This window comes from Diceros bicornis, chromosome 34 (assembly GCF_020826845.1).
Source record: "Diceros bicornis minor isolate mBicDic1 chromosome 34, mDicBic1.mat.cur, whole genome shotgun sequence".
Classification (NCBI taxonomy): domain Eukaryota; kingdom Metazoa; phylum Chordata; class Mammalia; order Perissodactyla; family Rhinocerotidae; genus Diceros; species Diceros bicornis.
Genome location: NC_080773.1, coordinates 28142490 through 28166707, shown reverse-complemented (window position 1 = coordinate 28166707; position 24218 = coordinate 28142490). Strand labels below are relative to the sequence as shown.

The window sequence follows — 24218 nt, the reverse complement described above, 5'->3', positions numbered from 1 at the left end:
AGGGATGGCGGGCAGGTGAGAAGACGCTGAAATTATCTCATTTCCCAGCCCTTCGACTCTTACGGAAAATGGGTCGATTTTCAGAGACTCGAGCTTCGCGAGGCAAATATGGAGCGAGCAAAATTGCGTGCGGAGGGGTGGGCAGAAAAGTAATACTGCTGCCGCCTTTATTTTACATTCTTTATTTATTTATTTTTTTTTTTAAAAAGAGGTTTCGAAACGGACAAGTAGGCGTCAGGTGTCGGTATGGCAGCAGAGAACGACCTCCTGCAAAGAGAAAAGGTAACACATCCGGTAAACGGACACCCACGGAAAGCTTCTGGAGGAAAATTGCTTGCAGGAAGCGGTTTTTAAGAACAGAAAAAGATTCCGAGAAACTGGTACAGTGTGAGGCTGGTTCAAGGGGGAAAGAGCGGCTGGGACGAGCCTAAGTTTTGATTGGGATTGGGAGAAATTGAGAGAAGTTTTGATTTTGATTGGGAGAAAGGCCACTAAAAGTGAGGCCAGCAAAGGTCTGGAGCCAGAAAGGCACAACCGGAATTGAGAGTCCAAAAATATTAAGGTCAATAGTTTTTTGACGAAGGTACCGCGATGATTCAATGGGGTTAGCCTTTTCAACAAATGATGCTGGGATCATTGTATATCTATTTGCAGAAAAATAAACTAAGACCCTTAACTCTAACCATACACAAAAATTAACTCAAAATAGATCACAAACCTAAATAGAAGAGTTCGTAAAAGTATAAAACTTAGAGAAGCAAATGGGAGATAATCTTTATGAACCTAAGTTAGCCAAAGAGTTCTATGACAAGACAGTAAAAGATGAGCCACAAAAGAAAAAATAATAAATTGGAGTTAAAATTAAAAACTTTTGTACTTCTACACTTGATCTTAGCCAAAAGGCCAAGAAGCGATAAAACTTTTGTACTTCTAAGAACAACATTTAAGAAAGTGAAGAGTGGAGCCAGAGATTGGGAGAAAATATTTCCAAATTATACATCTGATAAAGGACTTGTATTCAGAATATATAAAGAATTCTCAAAGCCTAATCACAAAACAACTATCTAATTACTTTTTTGGGTCATGAAAATTTCTAAAAATTGGATTGTGGTGATGGCACAACTCTGTAAACTTACTAAATGTGATTGAGTGGTACACTTACTACTGGTAAATCTTCTATGTCAATTATGACCATAAAGCTGTTAAAATTAATTGCTGTTCCATACTACAAAATTTACGGGGTATGGATTTTTTTTTAAAAGACAGGAAGTATAATTGAAAAATTATAAACTACCTAGATTAAAAGTAAATGAGATGTCTGGGACATACAAGAAAAAAGGTACAATGAATCTTGGAGTGAGAATGTAAGAATTTGGTTCAGGAGAGGATCATAATATAACCTGAACATAATTGAATATTTTATGTTTTTCAAGTAAACCCCACTTTAATGCATACTTTTTATGTGACTCTAGTTACCTTCCTACTGGTTCACAAATGATATTATTACAGCCACTTAATTATATATGTACATAAACATTTTATAATATGGAAATATGTTTATAATGAGAAATTAAGTGTTAAAATTAGATTACACCTAACTTTTTCCTAACTTTGAGATATAGTTGACATAGATTATACCTTTTATTTTTTTTTGGTGAGGAAGATTGACCCTAAGCTAACATCTGTACTAATCTTCCTCTACTTTGTATGTGGGACACTGCCACAGCATGGCTTGATGAGGGGTGTGTAGGTCCGCACCTGGGATCTAAACTCGCAAACCCCGGGCCACTGAAGCGGAGCATACAAACTTAACCACTATGCCACTGGGCCGGCCCAGATTATACCTATTTTTCTTTTTTTTTTTTTGTGAGGAGGACCAGCCCTGAGCTAACATCCAATGCCAATGCTCCTCTTGTTTGCTGAGGAAGACTGGCCCTGGGCTAACATCCGTGCCCATCTTCCTCTACTTTATATGAGACGCTGCCACAGCGTAGCTCGACAAGCAGTGTGTCGGTGCGCGCCCGGGATCCAAACCGGCGAACCCCAGGCTGCTGCAGTGGAGCGCGCGCACTTAACCGCTTGTGCCACGAGGCCGGCCCCAGATTATACCTATTTTTAATAAACTTTTTATTTTGGGAAAATTTTACATTTACACAAAACTCACAAGGTACTACAAAGAGTTCACATATACCTTCATTTGACTTCCCCTCATGTGAACATTTTACATAACCATGGTAAATTTGTCAAACTGAGAAATTAACATTGGTATAATACTCAACTAAATTACAGAGTCTATTTGGATTTCACAAGTTTTTCCACTACTGTCCTTTTTCTGTCACTGGATTCAACCCTTGCATGTTCCTTGATTTTCTCTGCTCAATGACCATTCCTCAGTCTTTTCTCTTTTTGATGTCCTCAATTATTTTGAGGAGTATTGATCAAGTATTTTGTATATTGCCCGTCTTTTGGGTTGGTCTGTTTTCTTCATTAAACAGGGGTTATGTATTTTGGAAAAGACACTTCAGAATTAAGTCCCTTTATCACATCATATCTAAGGAGTACAAAATATTAAAATGACTTAAGGTTGATCTCCTGGTAAAGGTAACGTTTGCCAGGTTTCTCCATTGAAAATAGCAAAAACAATTCTGTCCAAAAAGAACCATGATAGAGGGCTCACATCAACAGATTTCAAGACTTATAAACCTATAGAGGTACTGGTATTGATAGTATTAGTGAAAGGAAAAACCATAGATCAATGGAACAGAATAGAGATCCCAGAAAAAGACCTACATAAATCAAATATACTCAATTACTTGACAAAGGTACAAAGGCTATTCAATGGAGAAAAGATAGACTTTTCAACAAATGATGCTGAAACACTTGGAGGTCCATAGGCAAAAAAAAAAAAGAGAAGGAATCTCGGGCCAGCCATGGTAGCCTAGTGGTTGAGTTCAGTGTGCTCTGCTTCACCCGGGTTCAGTTCCCGGGTGCGGACATACACCACTGGTCAGTGGGTATGCTGTGGTGGCAGCCCACATACAAAATAGAGAAAGATTTGCCACAGGTGTTAGCTCAGGGTGAATCATCTTCAGGGAAAAAAAAAAAAAAGAAGAAGGAATTTCACCACATTTGTCACACAAGTCACATATCTGATAAAGGACTGGTATCCAGAACATAGAATTCTTAAAAGTCAAAACTAAGAAAACCCAATTTTAAAAATGGGCAAAGACCTTGAACAGAAACTTAATTAAAGATAAACAGATGGCAAATAGTCATATGAAAAGATGGTCAACACCATTTATTATTAGATAATTGCTGATTAAAACTGCAATGTGATACATGTACCCAGCTATTAGAATACGCTGAAATCCAAAAAACTGAAAATATGAAGTGCTGGTGATAAGGTGGAGTAATAGGAACTCTTATTAAATAATGAGACCTTATTTGCCAAACACAATGCAAAAAAGTAAAGCCATGTTAGAAGGTAAGCGGATTCTTGAATGTATATTTATACAGAAGATCCCAATTTTTAGGAAGGTACTCTAAAAAAATTTTTTTTTAATGAAATCGTTCTTACTGAGGAGTAGAATTTAGGAAAATGGTTGTTTTTACTTGTGTCAAACCAACCTGAACAGGGAAATATCCAAGAGTAAACTTTGCTGTAAAATGAACAAAAGTCCTATCTTTATTCATAGACATACCACTTGATCATGATGAATGAACTACTCTAATTTTTGTGAGGACAATGAGAAGAGTGGATGTGGGAGACAAATTTTTAATAGGAACATTGAAAAAGGACTTGGACTTGAAAGACTGAAAGGAAAGTTTCCAGTATCCAAAGGTTGAGCTTCAAAACACTCACTAGCCTCAGGCTGTGGGTCTCAAGCTTCTAGACTCCTATGCTCTCAAACAGACAAACTCTGCACTCCCCAAACAACACTGACCTCAAATTCAATCTGAAATTTACCACAGAAGCTCTTGTCCACTGACAAGAACTCCAGGTTCTCCATGTCATGAGCTCCGTATTAAATCACTAACCTAGACAAGAAGCAGTGTTCATTGGTACACACCTCCCACCCAGTTTTCAATCACTGGGTCTTGAAGAGTTAACATATTGACCCTAAGCCCTGAACATTAGACCTTCATTCCTTAATCTCTCCTGACTAAGCCTTAACCAAAAGCCCCACACTAACACCCAGATTCCTCGGTCACTGAACCCAAATAAATCTCCAAACACGAAATTCACATGCATTCCCTCTTCACCGACCCCACAGGCCCCTCACTCAAGATTCACGCCCAGAATCAGGCTCACCAGATCTTAAGCCTCCGAAGGCTCCACTGGCAGCTGCCAAAGGCTGAACCCAGGTCCAAAACCACTTCTGATTCGGTGTTCTCTCACTAGTGCTTCCTCGGCTGTCGCTGTCGCTAGGGACACTGAGGGGCTGGGAGGAGTGTGTCTGGCAAGGGCTCGGAGTCATTCCCAGAAGTCCGAGTTCTGGCCTTGCACAGAACTCGGTAACATGGCACTGTTACCTCATAGAGCAGTATTCTGGCATTTCTGATGGGCGTGGCCATAACGGCTGCTAGGACTCTGCTGGGTGGGAAGAAATGGAAATGTCTTATGGGCACCCCAGTGCCTTCCTCTTAAGTTTTCAAAGACTGAACCTGTCCAAGGCCAATGTGATGTGCAATGCATTCTAATCATCAGTTTAGGCAAAACGGAAAGTTGACGGTGCCCTTGAGCCTTAGGCAGGAATATGTTGGGTGTGGCCAGTTTGCATGAGTCCAGCGTCCATATGGCAGAGAAGATACCAGAGAGCTTCTGGCTGGATCTTAGGTTTGATATGAAATTTTTACATATTAAGGTATAGGGGGAAGCCATTCTGGTTTATACCTTATTTGGCCTGAACTTTACTTAAACTAAAGAAGGCTGAATTATGGCCTGTCAAACATACATTGTACATCTGCTCTAACCATTACAGTAAAGGATGCATTCATTCACTACCCTACAGTAAAGAATGTGCTCTTTGACGATAAGAATTAATGCCTCCCTTCCTGTGTTGCCAGATGAATCTCCCTTCCCACGGCACCAAGGTCATGTTGACCCTCTGAGTACGTGCTAATCTGTAAACAGAATGTCTCCTTGAAATCTTGAAAACAGGAAGAAAAAAAATTAGCCCTGTCATGCTTAACATATGTTCTTTTTCTGAAATGGTATAAACTGTGCTGAAAACCACACTTTCCTGGAGAGCTTTCTTCCTTGGTGAAGACTGCACTTCTGGGCTAGTCCTCAATTTCATTCAAATAAAACTCTCTGCTATAGAATGATTATTGATTATGTGTCAACATGTTGAATTTACTTGAGGTCTGTATTGGAAAAACCTATCGTTCAGTCTTCCTCCTTTTATTTCTCCTTTACTTTCACACTACTGCCACACTCACAACACTTCTGACACTTCTGATCACCAAATGTCTGGTGGGGGGGGGTTCCCCACACCAAGCAATTCTCCAGACACCAGCTGGGTGTCCTACAATTTAACTCAATTTCAACACTATCTATCTGGAGATAGAGTCAGATCCCACAGGTTCAGGGCTCAGTCCCACAAACTACTCCCACTCCACTTCAGATGCCAATTGCAAGTAGTAGGTCCCCAGGCTACCTACAACTTCTGTCCAACATGGCTACAAATAGGTTCCCATAACTCCCTCTTTGGGTTCAATTAATTTGCTAGAGCCGGTCACAGAACTCAGGGAAACACTTACTTATATTTACCAGTTTATTAAAGGATAAAGGATACAGATGAACAGCCAGATGAAGAAATACATAGGGTGAGGTCTGGGAGGGTCCCAAGCATAGGGGCCTGTCCCCATGGAGTTGGGGTGTGTTACTCTCCCTGTACTTGGATATGTTCATCCACTTGGAAGCTCTCCGAACCCTGTACTATTGGGCTTTTATGGAAGTACCCTCACACAGGAATGATCAATTATTAACTCCATTTCCAGCCCCTCTTCCCTCTCTGGAGGATGGAGAGTGGGGCTGAAAATTCCAAACTTTTAATCATGGCTTGGGCTTTCCAGTGACCAGCCCCCATCCAGGAGACCACCAACAGTCACCTCCATAGAACAAAAGATGCTCCTAGTGCTCTTATCACTTAGGAAATTACAAGGGTTTCAGGAGCTCTGTGCCAGGAACCAGGGGCATAGACCAATATATATATTTTCTACTGATCTCACAAGGTCATATAGCCAATCTCAAAAGAATACATGCTAAATGATTCCATTTTTCTAATATTCTATAAATGACAAAATTATAGATACATAGAGATCTATGATGCCAAGGGTTAGGGTCAGGGAAAGGATGTGACTATGAAGGGGTAGCATGAGGGAGTTTGTGTTGACAAAACATTCTGAATTTTTACTGTGGTGTTGGTTACATGAACCTACATATGTGCTAGTTTCCTAATACTATATATAAAAACCAAATAAAAATGAGCACATGTTAAAACTGGTACGATCCAGGGGCCGGCCCCGTGGCTTAGCGGTTAAGTGTGCACGCTCCGCTATTGGCAGCCCGGGTTTGGATCCTGGGCGCACACCGATGCACCGCTTCTCCAGCCATGCTGAGGCCGCATCCCACATACAGCAACTAGAAGGATGTGCAGCTATGACATACAACTATCTACTGGGGCTTTGGGGGTGAAAAATATTAATAAAATAAAATCTATAAAAAAAAAAGAAAAAAACTGGTACGATCCAAATAAATCCTGTAGTTAACAGCATTTCAATAATTTCACTTTCCTCTATTTGATAATGAACTATGGTTACATAAGGTTTTACCTTTGGGAGTAGCTGGCTGAAGGGCATTTAGGAATCTCTGGAATATTTCAGTTTTTGTGATTCTAAACATATTTCAAAATTTAAAGTTATCAAAACATCATATTTATTTTAATTTTATAAGCCACTTAATGCTATGCTGCTTATAAATTTGGTTAAACACATCCAAATGTGTGGAGTTATACTTCTGCAATGAATATATTGTGTCATTTTGAAGTACTTTAAGTATTCTGACACTTAAACTTGGAACCAAAGAAATCCAAAAGTTAATATAAGGAAACAGGCATAGAACACTCCTGCATTGTATATATTAAAATTTAATCCATGATGAGAGTAACTGCCACTATTTAAAATTTATAAAATCAATGACAAGGCAACTAGAAATATGGTTGAAGGTATCCTGTCCCCGAATGCTTGTGAGGTGTGTTATCTGTTTAGACTTGTGACAGACTGTTCTCATTCATCATTTCCCCAAGACATCTTTCCTCCATGAAGTTGTCTGATATTTTGCTAAAGTCCACTACATTGAATGTGTTCATAAGTTATTTCCGTATGGATTTCCTGGCAAATGATGAGGCAACATATATTACTGTAAACCCTGCCATATTCATTGCCAAAGGAAAGTATTTCTCTAGTGCGAACTGACATTTATTGAGGTGTTACTTCTGGGTAAAGGCTTTCCCACAATTATATCTCTACCAGTTAGAAATACTCATTCACTCATGATCTATGATAACATATGATAGAGTCTACTGCCCCACTGAAGGCTTTCCTAGTCCATCACATTCATAGGATTTATCTCAGTATACACTTTTTAGACATATGTTCTAAAATATCTTCATCAAGGTTGATTGAGTTGTTTTGTAATTTTTTTCAACATAAAACATGAGGTAACTGTTCACTAAACACACCAACACATTCTTTGCATTAAGTTATTCTTGATTGCATACTATTATCTTGAGGGCCTACAACTGGCAACAGGCTTTCCCAAAGTGACTACCTGTGAATTCTCTTATGTTTAACAAGGATTGACGAGTGGGCAAAAGCTTTCCCACAATCACTGCATCCATAGGGCCTCTCTCCTGTATGTTTTCTCTGATGAACATTGAGCCCTGACTTTGTAGTGAAGGCTTTCCCACAGTCACTGCATTCATATGGTTTCTCTCCTGTGTGAATTCTCTGATGGGTAATGAGATCGTTTTTGCGCAAAGAGAATTTCCCACATTCAGTACATGCAAAGGAAGTCTTTCCTGTCTGAAATCTCTGATGTTGTATGAGGCATGTCTTCTTCCTAAAGGCTTTACCACATTCATTGCATTTGTATGGTTTCTCTCCAGTATGAGTTTGCTGATGTATACCTAGAGTACTCTTCATGGTGAAGCCCTTTCCACACTCATTGCATATATATGGTTTCTCCCCAGTATGAGTTCGCAGATGTGCAATTAGCATGCTTTTCCCAGTTAACCCTTTGCCACATTCATTGCATATATAGGGTTTCTCTCCTGTATGGGTGCGCCGATGTACATTGAGATGGCTCTTCTCTGTGAAGCCTTTTCCACATTCACTGCATATATAGGGTTTCTCTCCCGTATGAGTTCTTTGATGTCCAATCAGCCGAATCTTTGCTGGAAAGCCTTTCCCACATTCACTACAGACATAAGGTTTCTCTCCTGTATGAGTTCGTTGATGGACAATCAGGCGGCTCTTTACCGTGAAGCCTTTCCCACAGTCATTGCATATATATGGTTTCTCTGCAGTATGTGTTCGCTGATGCACAATGAGATCACTCTTCATGGTGAAGCCTTTTCCACATACACTACATACATAGGGTTTCTCTCCTGTATGTGTTCGCTGATGTCTGGTGAGAGGGCTCTTCAAGGTGAAGCCTTTTCCACATTCATTGCACATATAGGGTTTCTCTCCAGTATGAGTTCGCTGATGTACAATGAGACAGTGCTTCATTGAAAAGCCTTTTCCACATTCACTGCAAGTATACAATTTCTCTTCTATATGAGTTTGCTGATGTGTGATAAGACTGTTCTTCAACGTGAAACCTTTCCCACATTCATTACAAATAAAGGGTTTCTCACCAGTGTGAGTTCGATGATGTGCAATAAGACGCCTCTTCTCAATGAAGCCTTTTCCACATTCACTGCATGTATAAGGTTTCTCTCCTGTATGAGTTTTCTGATGTGTAGTCAGACTAAACTTTGTAGAGAAGGCTTTCCCACATAGACTGCATCCATGCGGTTTCTCTCCTGTATGAGTTCGCTGATGATAAATGAGCCGACACTTTTTGATGAACGCTTTCCCACATTCACTACATGCATAAGGTTTCTCTCCCATGTGAGTTTTCTGATGTATATTAAACTGTGATTTCTTGAGGAAGGTTTTGTCACATTCGGTGCATTCATAATGTTTCAGTCCTGCGTGAATTCGCTGATGTTCAGTGAGCCTGGACTTTCTGGAGAAGGCTTTCCCACACATACAGCACCCATGAGGTTTCTCTCTAGTATGAACTCTCTGATGATCAATGAGCTGAGACATTTTGATGAAGGCTTTCCCACAGTCACTGCATACATGGGCTTTCTCTATGTTGTGAGTTCTCTGTTGCTTAATGACCTGGGACTTATTGTTGATGGGTTTTGCACTTACAGGGAATTTAAATTCAGTATAAAATTGTTCATGGTTAGCATAGAGAAGTGACTTCTTATCTCCATTAAACTCAGCAGAGTTCTGTAAGTTACAGCTTCTGTTCTGGTTTTCGAAACTTAAATTTGATTTTAAAGGTTTTTCACATGAGTCAAGCATATCACAATTTTGCTTTAACAGGAAATGACTTTTGCTCTCATCAACAATATCTGCAAACATATTATGTTCACAGCATTGTTTCATACTCTTCCGACTGCTTTGATTTTGAAACTGATGCTGCAGAGGACCAACTTTCCTGATTTCTAGGAAAGAAGAGAACAATTAGTCATTCTGTAATCTCTCATAATCTTAGTATGGAATAAAACTATTTCAAAAAATGTCTTCATGTGAAGTAACTATTTGGTGGCAATCCTATATGTGGTATAATAAGAAATATATTTGTTCTTCATCCAAGAATGAATATATTTCATTCATCCAGTTCTTGGCACAGAGCTCCTACAACCCTTGTAATTTCCTAAGTGATAGGAATATCTTTTGTTATTCATAGCAAGGCCTTTCAATCACACTTGAGTTTATACTAATGAGGTGACTTAGCATAGAGTTCCTTCATAGCCTCAGGAGGGGTCCAGTCACCAGAAAGACCAAGTGATTGGAAGATTAGAACATCAGCCTCAACCACTAACCTCTGGGAAAGAAGGGGAGGCCCTAGAGATTAAAGCTCTATAAAAACTCTTACAACAACAAGATTTGCTCAGCTTCTGGGTTGGTGAACACATCCACGTGCCAGGAGGGTGGTGCAGCTCAGTTTGATGGAGACAGAAGCTCCTGCATTCAGGAATCCTTCAGACCTTGCCCTATGTACCTCTTCATCTGATTATTCATCTGTATTCTTTATAATATTCTTTATAATAAACTGGTAAACATAAGTAAATGTTTCTCTGAGTTCTGTGAGCCACTCTAGCAAATTAACTGAACCCAAAGAAGGGGTGTTGGAACTTCTGATTTATAGCCACTTGGTCAGAAGCACGGGTAACAATGTGGACTTGTGACTGACATCTGAAGCGTGGGCAGTCTTGTGGTCGAACACTTAATTTGTAGGATCTGACATTATTTCTAGGTAGATAGTGTCAGAATTCAATTACATGTGTAGGAAACCCAGGTTTAGTTCTAGGTATAGATAACTGAAGCAAAAGAATAAAGAAGGCAATTGCAGTCTGTGAAACATGGTTAAAGGAGCAGTGGAGACATAAGAGGAGGAGGAAATCAGGATATATCTAAAGGAAAGACAAGGTTCACTGATGGGCTCAATGGGAGAAGTGGGAAGAGGTTAATGAAAGAGGCCTCAAGGATTACTCCAGGAATTATGTGACTTGAGCCACTGGGTGGGTGGAATGCCTCTTAATAAAATGAGGAATATTACTGAAGTCCAGAATGAGGGGAAAATCTAGTGTTCACTGTGAAACATAAAGTTTAAGATGATTATTACATATCTAAGTGCAAACATGAAACTGGCTGAATATATATATATCTTAAAAAAGGTCTTATCTGAAAATAGCAATGTGGAGATCATCAACATATACTAATTATTCAAAGAAAAAGTACTGGATGAGACTGTGTGTGGATACATGTAGAAGAAAAGGTGAAGGCACAGGGCCAAAGCTTTAGTCATTCCAACATGTGGAGTTTTGGAATTCAATAAGCCCATGGGAGAAAACCAATCATTGAGTATTGTGATCAGGCACACACCTCAGACCCAGGTGTAGAGAATAAACACAATGACGAGTAAGAATGTGAATCCTCAGCATCTGATTTCAAGATAAATGTGACAGACTATTGAGGGTTATCATATTCCAAAAACTTGACATTCTTCTTCATTCTGCAGACCACCATTAACCTAACTCTCCCAAAGCACTAATCTCAAATTTAGACAAAATCTTCTGTAATCAAAACTCCAACCAGTAGTCTAATTGGAACATACTCTCCTATGTTCCTACATAGAGAGAAGGATGATATGCAGTCAAGTTTTAACTCAGTGGGCTTGGGTTACTGCATCCCCGCACATTCCAAAGAAAGGACTGGTCCTGACTGGATTACTGGAAGATAACCTCTGAGTCCCTGGAATATTCTGCCTGATGAGTGTCTTTTTAGGCCTAATGTCTTAGGTGATACCAGATGGTTTATGCTAATGATGTGATTTATGACGGATGCCTGTTTTTGTATGCCTGGGGCTTTGGACAACATTGTAACATTTTGACTCTGAGGGGCTAGAAGCACCAGGCTGGGGTGAGCTTCTCTGGTTGGCAATGCTTCACATGTGTTGTCAACGTTGTTGCTGGGAAAATTCAGCACTGTTCATGTGACTACCAGTGGAGGAAAACTGAAAGTTTTGTGTCTACTTTCTCCTGGATTCTTTCCTATGCACCTTTTATCTTTGATGATTTTAATCTGTATCATTTTACTGTCACAAATTGTAACCATAACAGTACTGTGATATTGTGATTTATAAGAAATGTATATTTGGTCATTCAGATGACCAAAATATATTTCTCATACGTATGTGGTCTTCATCCATAGATCCTGGCTCACAGCTTCCAAAACCCTTGGAATTTCTAGTTTATGTTAACGAAGGTGCTTGTTGGTGTGGGGACGCCTCCACACACACATGTTGGAACTGGGTCCGGAAACCCAAAAGAAGTACACTCCCCTCACTGATAATGTCTACCTTCTATACAATAGGCAAAGTGATGCATTGAAAATTAGTTATATAATGCCACTCCTCTACTCAAAACTCTCTACTGGTTTCTCAGCTCATCTGGAATGAAATCAAGGTCTTAAATGCCCTTAATAAGCAACATGTGACCTATGTACCAGAACCTCCAGATACTACCCCACTGTCCTCATCTCCAGTCAGGTTCCCTCTCGCTCATTACACTCTGTCCTCACAAGCTTCCTAGAAGCTCCGCAAAAACATTACAGATTCAGGTGTTTGAACTTCCCATTGTCCCACATTTGGAGAATTCCATGGAGCTTCCTCACATCCCTCATCTATGTGCTCGAAGGCACCTTATCAAAGAGCCATTCCCATTCCTAAAAGCACCGATCTAGGACTCAACACCCACTGTTCCAGTCACTGATTTAATTTTCCTTACAGCAATTTTTGCCCTAAGACATGTTATTTATATACATTTATTACTGATTATATAGTACTTCCACTGAGAATGAAAGCAATGTGAAGAGTAGGGACAAGGTATATTTTTTCTTTCTTTTTTGTACTGCTGTTATCTTCAAAAATATTAGGCTATTAGGCTATCAAAATGCAAGTTTTAAAGGAATGAAGCAATCACATCAATTGCAGGAAGCAATCATATGTATGGAACACATTAAAGAGTGTTCAGGAAGAGGGTAGAGACTCTTTATAATTAAGATGATGTATCATGGAGATCACTGACAGAGAAACTGCAATCTCATATGGCAGGAAACATAATTAACTAGGACACAGTGTCATGAGAACATGATGGAAAAGTAATCACTTGTATTTCTATATTCTAGCAATGAATAGTCTAAAAACGCAATCAAGAAAACAATTCCATTTACGACCTAAGAGAAAAGAATACAATACTTAGGAATAAATTTTAAAAATGAAGTGCAAAACTTATATTCTGAAAGTTACAAAATATTGTTGGAAGAAATTAAAGACCTAATTAGATAGAAAAACATCCAATGATCATGGATCAGAATGTTTAATATGGTTAGGATGGAATTACTCCCCAAATTGATATACAGAGTCAATGTAATCCCTATCAAAATCCTAGCCATCTTTTATGCATAAATTCACAAGATGATTCTAAAATTCAAATGGAAATTTAAAGGGTCCAGAATAGTTCAAAATAGTCTTGAAAGAGAAGAACAAAGTTGGAGGATTCACACTTTCCAATTTCAAAACTTACTATAAAAATATAGTAAAAAAGGCTACTATGAGGATATATACATATAAAATGTTCCAAAATTGATTGTGGTATGCTTGCACAACTATGTGAATATACTAAAAAACCAATGAATTATACACTTTAACAGATACATTGTATGGTTGTGAATTAAATCTAAATAAAACCAATAAAAAATATGATGTAAAAACAATAGCGTTAAAATAAATGCAGTGACAACATCTAAGAACTAAAGGAAAATCTGAATTAGCAGAACTATGCAGGATGTAATTTGAAGCAGACGGAAATTATGACCTAGTTTTAACGCACAGCACATTAATAAGATCTTTTCTAGTTAATCAAAAGAAACTGTAGAAACCTTTAAGAAGAGATGTATGTAGGAAACATTCAAGGTAATGTCAGGATGGCTAGAATTGAAAACGTGTAGTGCATAAAGAGAATCTAAATTTCAAAAAGGATGGAGGGAAGATGATTCTTGTTCTCACAAAATGGGAAGCCATAGGCCAGTTGCCATGAAGAAGAGTAAAATACATAGAAATAAAATGTACATTAGACAATATTAAGGGAGAAGTCAATTTGGGAATTTCTTTCAGGGAATAGAAAGACGTTAACTCACGAGAATGGAGGCAACTTTTAAGAGTTATGAGAACCGAGAAGAAAATGAAAAGTATGGAGAACCTGGGGCAGGGAAAGGGGGGACCAATGAGTTTCACATGAATGCACAGTGAAAACCAGCTTATCACGGGGACACAGCATCCAAGGTGGGGTTGGACACTAAGGAGAGAAATCATTATTTCCTAACAGGGCAGGAAGAAGGTATAGTAGGAAGAAAAAAGTGACGAATTCAAAGTTCTCTTTCCAGAGAGGCCTGGAAAGTGGAATTTCACAGCAAGAGAGGTAGAGACACTGTGACAGGGGACAAAGAAGAGGAATGTTTAGGTCGGCCTGGTGGTGTAGCAGTTAAGTTTGTGCGCTCTGCTTCTGGTGGCCCGGGGTTCACAGGTTCGGATCCCCGTCGTGGACCTACACACCGCACATCAAGCCATGCTGTGGCAGGCATCCCACATAAAGTAGAGGAAGATGGGCACAGATGTTAGCCCAGGGCCAATCTTCCCCAACAAAAAGAGGAGGATTGGCAACAGGTGTTAACTCAGGGCTAATCTTCCTCATAAAAAAAAAAAGAGGAAGATTTACAAATCCTAGGAAGAAGATAGTTATGAAAACAAAAACAAGATGTATATAAAATAAACAGGGGTCAGATCTCAGAAGAGGAACAAGGGGTATATTTTCCTCTAAATTTCTACAAAGAAAAAGAGTTCTCCTATGGGAAAAGAAATACATGGAGGGGCTGTTTACATTTCCTCACACACTGTCACAGCTCTGACACCTTCTCTGACTGATTAGAATATGGCTTCCACAGCTGCCCATCTTGCTGGTTCTCATCCACTCACCTGGATGGGTTTGACCGTGGATTTCATCTTCTACTGTCCACAGTTCTCCTCGTTCCAACTTGGAGAGCGCATCTGGTTTGCAGGCTTGATACCCTGCTCGTGAAAAATGATAGAAGACTTAGATATATTGAATTGGATGGGATATGTCAAGAAGGGATAACGTTACATTTTAGGGAATAATCAGATTTCATATCTGTAACATCAAGGCTTTTCTCTCAGGAAAGGGGAGATTACACCCTCCTGTCTGTGTCAAGAGAAGGATCTGAGAATCTACCATTTCAGAGTAGTGCAGTGATTCTGAAGAGTTAAGTAGCTGACAAAGAAAGGCCACTGGAGGGACACCCTCTGAGTGACACAGGGGAGCTGTCCTCACCCAGTGACACCAGGTTGCTGTAATTCTCCAACATCACGTCCTGGCACAGGTCCTTCTGATCCGGGTCCAGGAGCTGCCACTCCTCCCAGGTGAACTTCACGGCCACATCGTCAAATGTCAGGGATTCCTGTCACAACACGGTCGTGTTTAATGCAGTGATGTTCTTTTGGTGATATGGAAAAAAGTGCAGAGGAAATTATTCTGCTTATGTTCGCCATAGAGGAAATTGGTGGGGTTTTTTCTTAATATGCTGTGATATAATAAGGATTCTAGTAAAATGTCATTGTGCAGTCTTCTATTCATTCAACAAAGCTGAAAAGTGAAAGTTTCTTTAGTATGTACCATTAAATCCTCTTGCTAATGTAAGAACATCTGCAATCTATATAAATTTGAGCATCTATTTGCCAATAGTGAACTATAAGCTACTTATAAGTAGATGAATAATACAGATTCCTAAATTCACCATGAGCATTTGAGCCAATACCAAAACCAGTAATGAAGAGACTCCAGATGCTAGAATCACAAGACAATACATACTAGTATCAGTGGTTAATATACTAAACAAAATAAAAGAAACTATAAAATATATATGAGGCATAAAAATTATTAGATGATTAAGCAAATTTGTAAACAAAACTATTCTTTAAAGAATATATTTATGGACCCATAGACAAATGCACATGTATGTGTGTATTTCATTAGGTGGGGTTAATACCATCTTAGATACAATGAAGAAACAGCTGTAGGAAACATGTTTCTACATTTATGAGAAGTAAAGACAGTAAAGGATACCATCTACTACATCACCTCTATGAAGAACTATCAAACACCTATGTGGACTTCAGACCTATGTGCCATGAAATATTAACATCCCTCGAAGACCTAGTCTGCTTTCTCCTAACAGTTGACGCCTATGATATTGTGATATAATAAGAAATCTGTATGTGGTGCTTCATCCCCGGTTGCTGGCACAAGAGCTCCTAAAGCCCTTGGAATTTCCTAAGTGACAGGGGTGAGAGGGGCATCTTGTGTTATGCATAACAAGCCCCTTTCAACCATCCCTGAGTTTCTATTAACGAGGTCACTCTGGGTGGGCCCCTAGATACACTAAGGATGACGGCTGGTTGCTAGAGAACCTACCTTGTGATTAGAGGGTCGGAACTTCCAGCCTCACTCCAGCCCTCTAGGGAGGGGAGAGCGACTGGAGGTAGAGTTAATCAACAATGACTGATAATTTAAATCAATTGCATCTATGTAATGAAACCTCCATAAAAAACCCTAAGCTACAGGGCTTGGAGAGCTTCCAGGTTGGTTAACACATCTAGGTGCTGGAATGGTGGCTTGCCTAGAGAGGGCATGGAAGGTCCTTGCTCCTTCTCCCATTCCTTGCCCTCTGCATCTCTTCCATTTAGCTGCTCCCAAGTTGTACCCTTTATAACTAACTGGTAAGAGCCAGCCTTGATGGCCTAGTGGTTAAAGTTCAGGGCACTCTGTTTCAGTGGCCCAGGTTGGGCTCCCAGGAGTGGAACCATACCACTTGTCTGTCAGTAGCTATGGTGTGGCAGTGGCTCACATAGAAGAAGCAGAAGAACTTACCACTATACACAACTATGTACTGGGGCTTTGTAGGGGGAAAAGGAAGAAAAAAAGGAGGAAGACTGGCAATAGATATTAGCTTAGGGAGACTCTTCCCCTGCAAAAATAATAATATAATAACAATAACAACAATAATAACAATAATAAACTGGTAAATGTAAGTAACGTGTTTTTTTTTTTTTTTTTTAAAGATTTTATTTATTTATTTTTTCCCCCCAAAGCCCCAGTAGATAGTTGTGTGTGATAGCTGCACATCCTTCTAGTTGCTGTATGTGGGACGCGGCCTCAGCATGGCCGGAGAAGCAGCGCGTCGGTGTGACCCCGGGATCCGAACCCGGGTTGCCAGCAGTGGAGCGCACTCACTTAACCACCAAGCCACGGGGCCGGCCCAGTAACGTGTTTTCCCAAGTTATGTGAGCCATTATAGTAAACTATCAAACCTGAAAAAGGGATTGTGGGCACCTCTGATTTGTAGCCATGGCAGAAGTATGGGTACTCTGGACACCCAATGCTTAGCATCTGAAATGAAGGCAGTCTTATGGGACTGAGCCCTTAAATTTGTGGAGTATGATAGCAACTCCACGTAGTTAGTGTCAAATTGAATCAAATTGTAGACACTCAGTTGGTGTCTGGAGAGTTGGAGAAGTGGTGTTTGGTGTGGAAAAACCCACACATTTGGTGTCACAAGTGTTGAGAGTAGAAGCAGATCATAATAATGCCTATCATGTAAGTTACCAAGATGCTCTTGCGATGGCTGTCAGATATTTGACGTACGTTGACAGCTAATGTAACCCACAGGGTTTTGCACAATCAGATATTATATTTCAACATGAATCACGTAATATGAATCCTATGAATAATATATTCATGATCCTACTTTGCCCAGATTTCTCCAGATCTTGCTAGTCTCAATTTAAACTTTTCTATTTAATTGCACTAATTTTTTTTTTTTGAGGAAGATTGGCCCTGAGATAATATCTGTTGCCAAACTTCCTCTTTTTCAATTTCCTCCCCAAAGCCCCAGTACATATCCTAGATGTACATCCTAGTTGTAGGTCCTTCTAGTTCTTTCATGTGGGATGCTGCCTCAGCATGGCTTGATGAGCAGTGAGTAGGTCTGCACCGGTGAACCCTGGGCTGCCAAAGGGGAACACACAAATTTAACCGCTACGCCACTGGGCCAGCCTCCAAATTGCACTGATTTTTACAGGCCTCTACCATTCCATTGAGGAATAAAGGAAAGAACAAAAGAAACCAAAAGTCACCTGGGCCTGGATCATTTTCTTCTGATTTTGGGAAATGGCTGCTAACTGGGAGGCTCTGTCTTCAGCTCTTCTGGATCAGCTCTAAATTTCTGTACAAAAAATCTCAGTCTCCAGCCAAGGGCGTCCCCAGAAACGATGATACCGAAGTCTTGGAATCTCCTCCTCCTTCTTTCCTTTGACCCCTCTTGTTTCTGGGGAGCCAGCACCTGTGGGCTGAAGAGAAAATTACTCTGAGTGACACATTCTCTTTAGGCCCAGCTGTTGTCACTGTTGCTGTGCACTCACCTTAAATCAAGGCCCTCAAAGATCTACCTGTCCTTTTTTTGAAGTGTTCCAGAAGATTTTACCTCTGAGCCGATAAAACATAACATTCAGAACGCGAGAAGTACACGTTTCTCCGTATGACTGTGAAAGGGAACGTGGAAGGAGAACCAACAGAGCATGATGCCCCAGTGGCAGGGGAATCCTCAGGTAGATCAATTTTAGGAAAGAAGACATCAAGAGAGTTAGGATGGACACAATTTTTCTTTTAGACCATGTGTGTCCATGTACCTCTTCCAAAGTCTTTTTACATCTCAAGGTGCATACACTTCAATTTGAGGAACATGACACTAAGCAAATAATAAGCATTGCCTTATTTAATTTCTCATTACCATCCACTTCTTGATACTCTGTAGAGTACTGTAAGTATAAACCTATACAGGATACTCAGCAAAAATGTCCTTTAGGAATAAAACTGAAATAAAGACATTTTCAGGCAAAACCAGAGAGAATTCTTCATCAGAAAACTGGTATTACAGCAAATGCGAGTGTTCTTCAGGCAAAAGGAAAGGACCCTCCAATGTAATCAGAGGAGCAAGAAGTGAGAGGAACAAAACTGGTAAATAAGAGGTTAGGTCTAAATTAGTACCAACATGAAAAATAATGATCATATCTCAGGAGGTTTTAAAAACATAGAGAGGTTAAAAACAGAAAGAGCTACCATGATAGCATATAAGTTAGGAGGTGGGTAAATGAAAAAGTGTCGTAAGATCTCTGTATAGATAGAGAAGAGTAAAAAAGTACTAATTACCATAATACTTTGACAAATAAAGGTTGTATGTTATTTGTAATCCCTATGTCAGGAATAAAACTAATAGTTTCTTAAAACATACATAATTTCCATATTAAGAGAGGGAAAATGTAGTGCATATGGCTTCTGCAGCAATTGCTCAACTCTACCACTGTAGCTTAAAAGCAGCCAAATCAGAAAAACAAAACAAAAACAAATAGGGCTGGCTAGGTTCCAATAAAACTTTATTAACAAAACCAGTCACAGGGCCAGATTTAGTCCATGGGATCTAGTTGCCCAACTCCAAATTAGAGCAGAAAAGCCATACAATCATCTAAATCAAGGGTCAGTAACATAACGTCCAGGGCTTGGACCACCTGCTTTTGTAAATAAAGTTTTATGGCAACACAGTGAGATCCATCCTTTGACTATTGTCTCAGGCTGTTTGCACACTACAACGCAAGATGCCCCGCTCATCTTGTGAGAATTTGGGTCTGGAAACATTACCCAATGCAACGCAGTTTGGAAAAATAATCAAAGACGACTTTTGAATATAAGAAGAGGCAAATTATCAGTATCTGCCTAATACGTCTGTGTACCTCTTTAGTCAGGTGGCTGGTTACAAAGTTTATGTAGAACAGTCCTATAATATCGTAAAGCACACACAGGTCAAGCGTCAGTGTTAAAGAAGAGAACATTTCATGGCAGTAATTTAACATTTGATTGAAAACGGCCAATGAAAGAATCACTGCTAACCTCAAACTCCACTTCCAGGAATTTCTGAAAAGGAAATATTTGACAGGTCATTTTAACTTTCTGCATTATATTTTATATAAGTACACTTAAGTTTTAAACCAGAAAAGTATCAGCATTCTACATTTAAAATAAAGTTGCTCTTGCTAGGTCATTAGTGTAAATTCATGGTTTTAAAAATTTTCATTACTAAAAAAAGAGAGAGAGAAACATCGAGGAAGGCAGGGAGAGAGAAAATGAGTTATAGATACAAATTTTACAAAACACAAACCCATAAATATGGAGAAATAAGCAGCCTTTTTTACTCAGATGTATGATGTCCCTGCCATTACATTTCACTATTTTAGGAATTTTACTTCACTTAATAGGCAAAATAACACTGAGGAAGAGATTTTAACTTCTCTTTTTGCTAACGAGGTAACAGATGCAGGTCACATAAATTGTAATATGAGCAAGGGGAAGAATCTGGATTGAAAAATCAGATTCATTTCATTCCACTTTATATCAGGCCAAAATTATTTGTAAAGATTTCCGTTCTTTTTTTTTTTTAATTTTTATTTACTTTATTTTTTTCCCCCAAAGCCCCAGTAGATAGTTGTATGTCATAGTTGCACAGCCTTCCAGCTGCTGTATGTGGGACGCGGCCCCACCGTGGCCGGAGAAGCGGTGCGTCGGCGCCCGCCTGGGATCCGAACCCGGGCCGCCAGCAGCGGAGCGCGCACCTAACCGCTAAGCCACGGGGCCGGCCCTAGATTTCCGTTCTTTAAGTAAACAAAAGAAACAAGTAGAAGCTATTAGTAGAACTCTAGTCAATCACAGAGGAATGGAGAGAGGGTTAGATAACTGGTAGAGCTAGTCTAGTATCATGTAAAATCTAGTAACTGTAAAATCTAGGTGGTAGGTATATGGGTGGTTACTTTAAAATTCTTTCATTATTTCTGTAGGTTTGAAAATTTTCACAAACTGTTAGGTGGAGAGAAAGACATTGTAGTATTAAGAATTTCATAAAGTGACCAAATATAAGCAAATATGTAAAGTTCATTGCTCTTTTATGTGATAGAAAATTATAAGGAAAAGGGAGTTAGAAAATAATAAGACGTTTAAAATTGCAATAAAAATAAATAGTCTAAACTGGAGTTGAAAGGTAGGGGAACAAATCCACGAGTAAATGCATAATCATAAAATGTTCCTAAAAATGATACCTAAATATTTTAAACATTTCACCTCTATATAAATGTGTGCAAACACTTAATATGAATCCACTTATAATACCACTGGTTCACATATTAAAAATTTGTAAATGTTTATTACACGAAATAAACTGAAAGAAGAAAAATCATAGTACCATTTACGCAATTTATCTGAATTATGAGTATTAAGCACGTAATATAAAAGCCTAACATTGAAATACACTAAAATTTTGACAGCATTGATTGACAAACACAACCCTCCAGTCCGCGATCACTGAGCCCTACAGAGAGTAATCGGCAAAGACCCCAAAATGTGCCCGCGGGACTAAGTCGTTATCTCTAGAGATCCTTAACCACTAAGCACAGGAGCACCTCCTGACTGAGGCCAGAGGCATCCCAATCACACCCCTTGGCGCTTCCCTGCAAAAGAACACCCATGCACGCTATCCTCCCGCTGGAACTCCACATGCATCATCCACCGTGAACGCCTGCAGACCCTCTCTCACCACCGTCCACGCAGAGACCCGGCCACCGACCTGTCCACACACGCCCGTGACCGGCGGGAGGCTGAACTTACTTGGCTGAATTTGGTCCGCTACGTTCATCACTGCCGTACGGTGGCCCACGAGGGTCTGAGGCTTCTCTACAGAGAAGAAACATCTGGATTTCAGACTTTCCCTGAGAGGTAACATGGCCGCGCCCTCGCCACCGCCCCTGGGGGCGGCCATCTTTGAATCTCGGCCGTACGGGGGCAAAGAAGCCGGTCCCATTTCTTGGCACCGCAACCCTTCATGAAAACGGACATATGTGCAAAAGCTCGAGCTTACACAAGACAAAAACAGCCCGGGGTCAATCCCTTTCAGCGAGCTGAGTGGAAAATTAAAATGTCAGCGACATTAACCCACGATATTTTTCTCCCGTGGGCGCACCCATCTTACAGGAAGTGGAGGTCTCCGTACAGCACAGAACTCGCTCTTGGGAAAAGGCGAACTGGCGTATAGAGGATCCGAGGGCCGAGTTTGTCGCAGAAATCGGGTCGAAGCGACTTTTGAACAGAGAACAGGGTTTGGAGAAGCTCTGACGGTACAGGGATGGCGGCCATAGACCAGGAAACGAAAATGGCTGGAGGGCGCGAAAGTTATGTTTTGGGGCGAGTCATGGGGAAGAGGCCACTAAAGGCCAGTAAAAGCCAAAACAGGTCAGTACCCGATGCGAAGGGCGGAACCTGTGACGGAGGCGGAGCTTTCCCTTTAGACCCTGTGGATCCAAAGAGGAGGGCAGGCCTCTGAAGACCAGTGACCAGAAATTAGGGAAATATGACTACTTCCAGAAGAATAAAAGTTTGTGTAAAAAAGGGAAGTAATGATGTTATCCTACGTGTGTCAGTTGCGAATAGCATCAACAAAGTCATAGTAATGTAAAGAATAAATATGGATCCAGCTGAACCGGTGATATATATTGGAAGGAAAGGAAATGCGTGTGTGTGTGTGTGTGTGTGTGTGTGTGTGTGTGTGTGATATAGATATAGGTATGTAGATTGAGAAAGAGAAATCGCCAAACTATTTTCCGATGTACCATTTTCCGTTCCCACCATCAACATAGGAGAGATCCACTTTCCCAGCATCCTCACCACCAGCATTACAGAGATTTTAAAAGGAATAAGAAAAAAAACAATCCAAATTTTTTAGTAGCCAAATAATTAATAAACGGGCCATTTTTTAAAATTGCAAATAAACAATTTTTTTAAATGCCAGTCTTACTGCTATTCACATAAATGCAAAGTAAATATGAAACAAAAACTTTCAACCCTTAAGATTGAATGATGAATAATATTAAGAGTGGCGAGGCTGTGGGATAAAGGCATTCTATTATGCTAAGCCTCTCTAAGTCTTATTTTTCTCTAAGTCTTATTTTTCTCATCTGCATAGTAGATAATAGTGCCCACCACATACAGTTTTGAATGGAGATGTTATTATCATGCTTAATATAGTTTTAAGTTCAAAAAATGCACACTACACTTAATAAATATTAGACATTATATTTAGTCTTTTTTAGGGGGACAGGATCGAGTCTAGAGTATATAAATTAGTAAAATGTTTTTGGAGTACAATCTGCAATTACTCAACTTAAACTTCTCATTCTCTTTGAGCCACCAATCAATTTTAAGAATTGACTCAGTAGAAATTATCTTTGTGAGAACAAACATGACCAGGGATACATAGCGCATCCATTTTGACAATTGTAAGGAAATAAGAAATAATCTTGTGATTGTTACATAAACTTATTATTTCATCTTTGTATTCACATCTTTGGATAGTATCCCTCCACAGTGAGTCCGCACAAGGTGTCCAATAGCAAGCATGACACAAACAGAGGATAGAAATAGACTTGCTCATTGAGGTATGTTCTAGTTCTCTTGGAGCTCTTCTAACACATTATAACAGAGCCCAGGCTAGCCTCCTGCAGGATGAGAGACTGTGGGAATAATGGCCCCATCCATTCCAGTGGAGACTCAGATATATGAAAAAAGACATCCAGACCATGCAGCCCCAGTAGAGACAGCCCACACCAGACAATCCAACCCTCAACCCACACAACAGAGAATTAATAAATGTCTTTAGACATTTAAGTTTTAGGGAGGTAGGTTTGTAATGCAGTCAGAGGTAACTAATAACCAATATGAACATGAATAGGTGATCTGTTGAATACATGGGATGTCTCTTCATGAATAGTAGGCAGACATAAAAAGAATTAAGAAGATTGTAAATTGGTACAGCCACTATGGAAAACAGTATGAAGGTTCCTCAAAACATTAAAAATAGAACTACCAGATGATACAGCAATTTCACTTGTGGGTATTTATCTGAAGGAAACAAAATCACTATCTCGAAAAGATATCTGCACCTCCATGTGCACTGCAGCATTATTTACAATAGCTAGGACATAGAAACAACCCAAGTGTCCATCAATGGATGAATGGATAAAGAAAATGTGGTTTGTATACAGACATATACACACACTGGAATATTATTCAGCCACAAAAATAGGAAATCCTGCCTTTTGTGACTCATGGATGGACCTTGAGGGCATTATGCTAAGCGAAATAAGT

The 24218-nt window shown here is 39.7% G+C and overlaps 1 protein-coding gene and 1 pseudogene across 6 annotated transcripts; both read right to left on the bottom strand.

Moving 5' to 3' along the window:
* Nucleotides 1–836: 836 nt before the first annotated feature.
* LOC131398020 (U2 spliceosomal RNA) lies at nt 837–915 on the bottom strand (annotated as a pseudogene).
* Nucleotides 916–5537: 4622 nt separating this feature from the next.
* On the bottom strand, nt 5538–21729 carry LOC131397291 (zinc finger protein 615). Of its 6 annotated transcripts, none has more exons than XM_058530085.1 (5): nt 21646–21729; nt 18116–18328; nt 15255–15381; nt 14882–14974; nt 5539–9788 (listed from the first exon to the last, which is right to left on the bottom strand). In XM_058530085.1, the coding sequence occupies exons 2-5, from the start codon at nt 18128–18130 to the stop codon at nt 7831–7833; spliced, it is 2193 nt and encodes a 730-aa protein (XP_058386068.1). In that variant the 5' UTR covers nt 18131–18328; nt 21646–21729; the 3' UTR covers nt 5539–7830. The 6 variants fall into 6 exon arrangements, with proteins under 6 accessions (XP_058386070.1, XP_058386068.1, XP_058386069.1 ...); XM_058530086.1 differs by having other exon boundaries at nt 21616–21660; XM_058530083.1 differs by lacking the exon at nt 21646–21729 and adding an exon at nt 21616–21635 and having other exon boundaries at nt 18116–18581.
* Between the last annotated feature and the right edge of the window lie 2489 nt (nt 21730–24218).

What these genes read in the sequence shown, in the direction of transcription:
- LOC131397291 (XM_058530085.1), bottom strand. An exon ending in CAGCAACCTGGTGTCACTGG is followed by an intron (nt 14,975 to 15,254) that starts GTGAGGACAGCT and finishes TTTCACGAGCAG; the next exon opens with GGTATCAAGCCTGCAAACCA. An exon ending in CCACGGTCAAACCCATCCAG is followed by an intron (nt 9,789 to 14,881) that starts GTGAGTGGATGA and finishes CTTCTTTCCTAG; the next exon opens with AAATCAGGAAAGTTGGTCCT.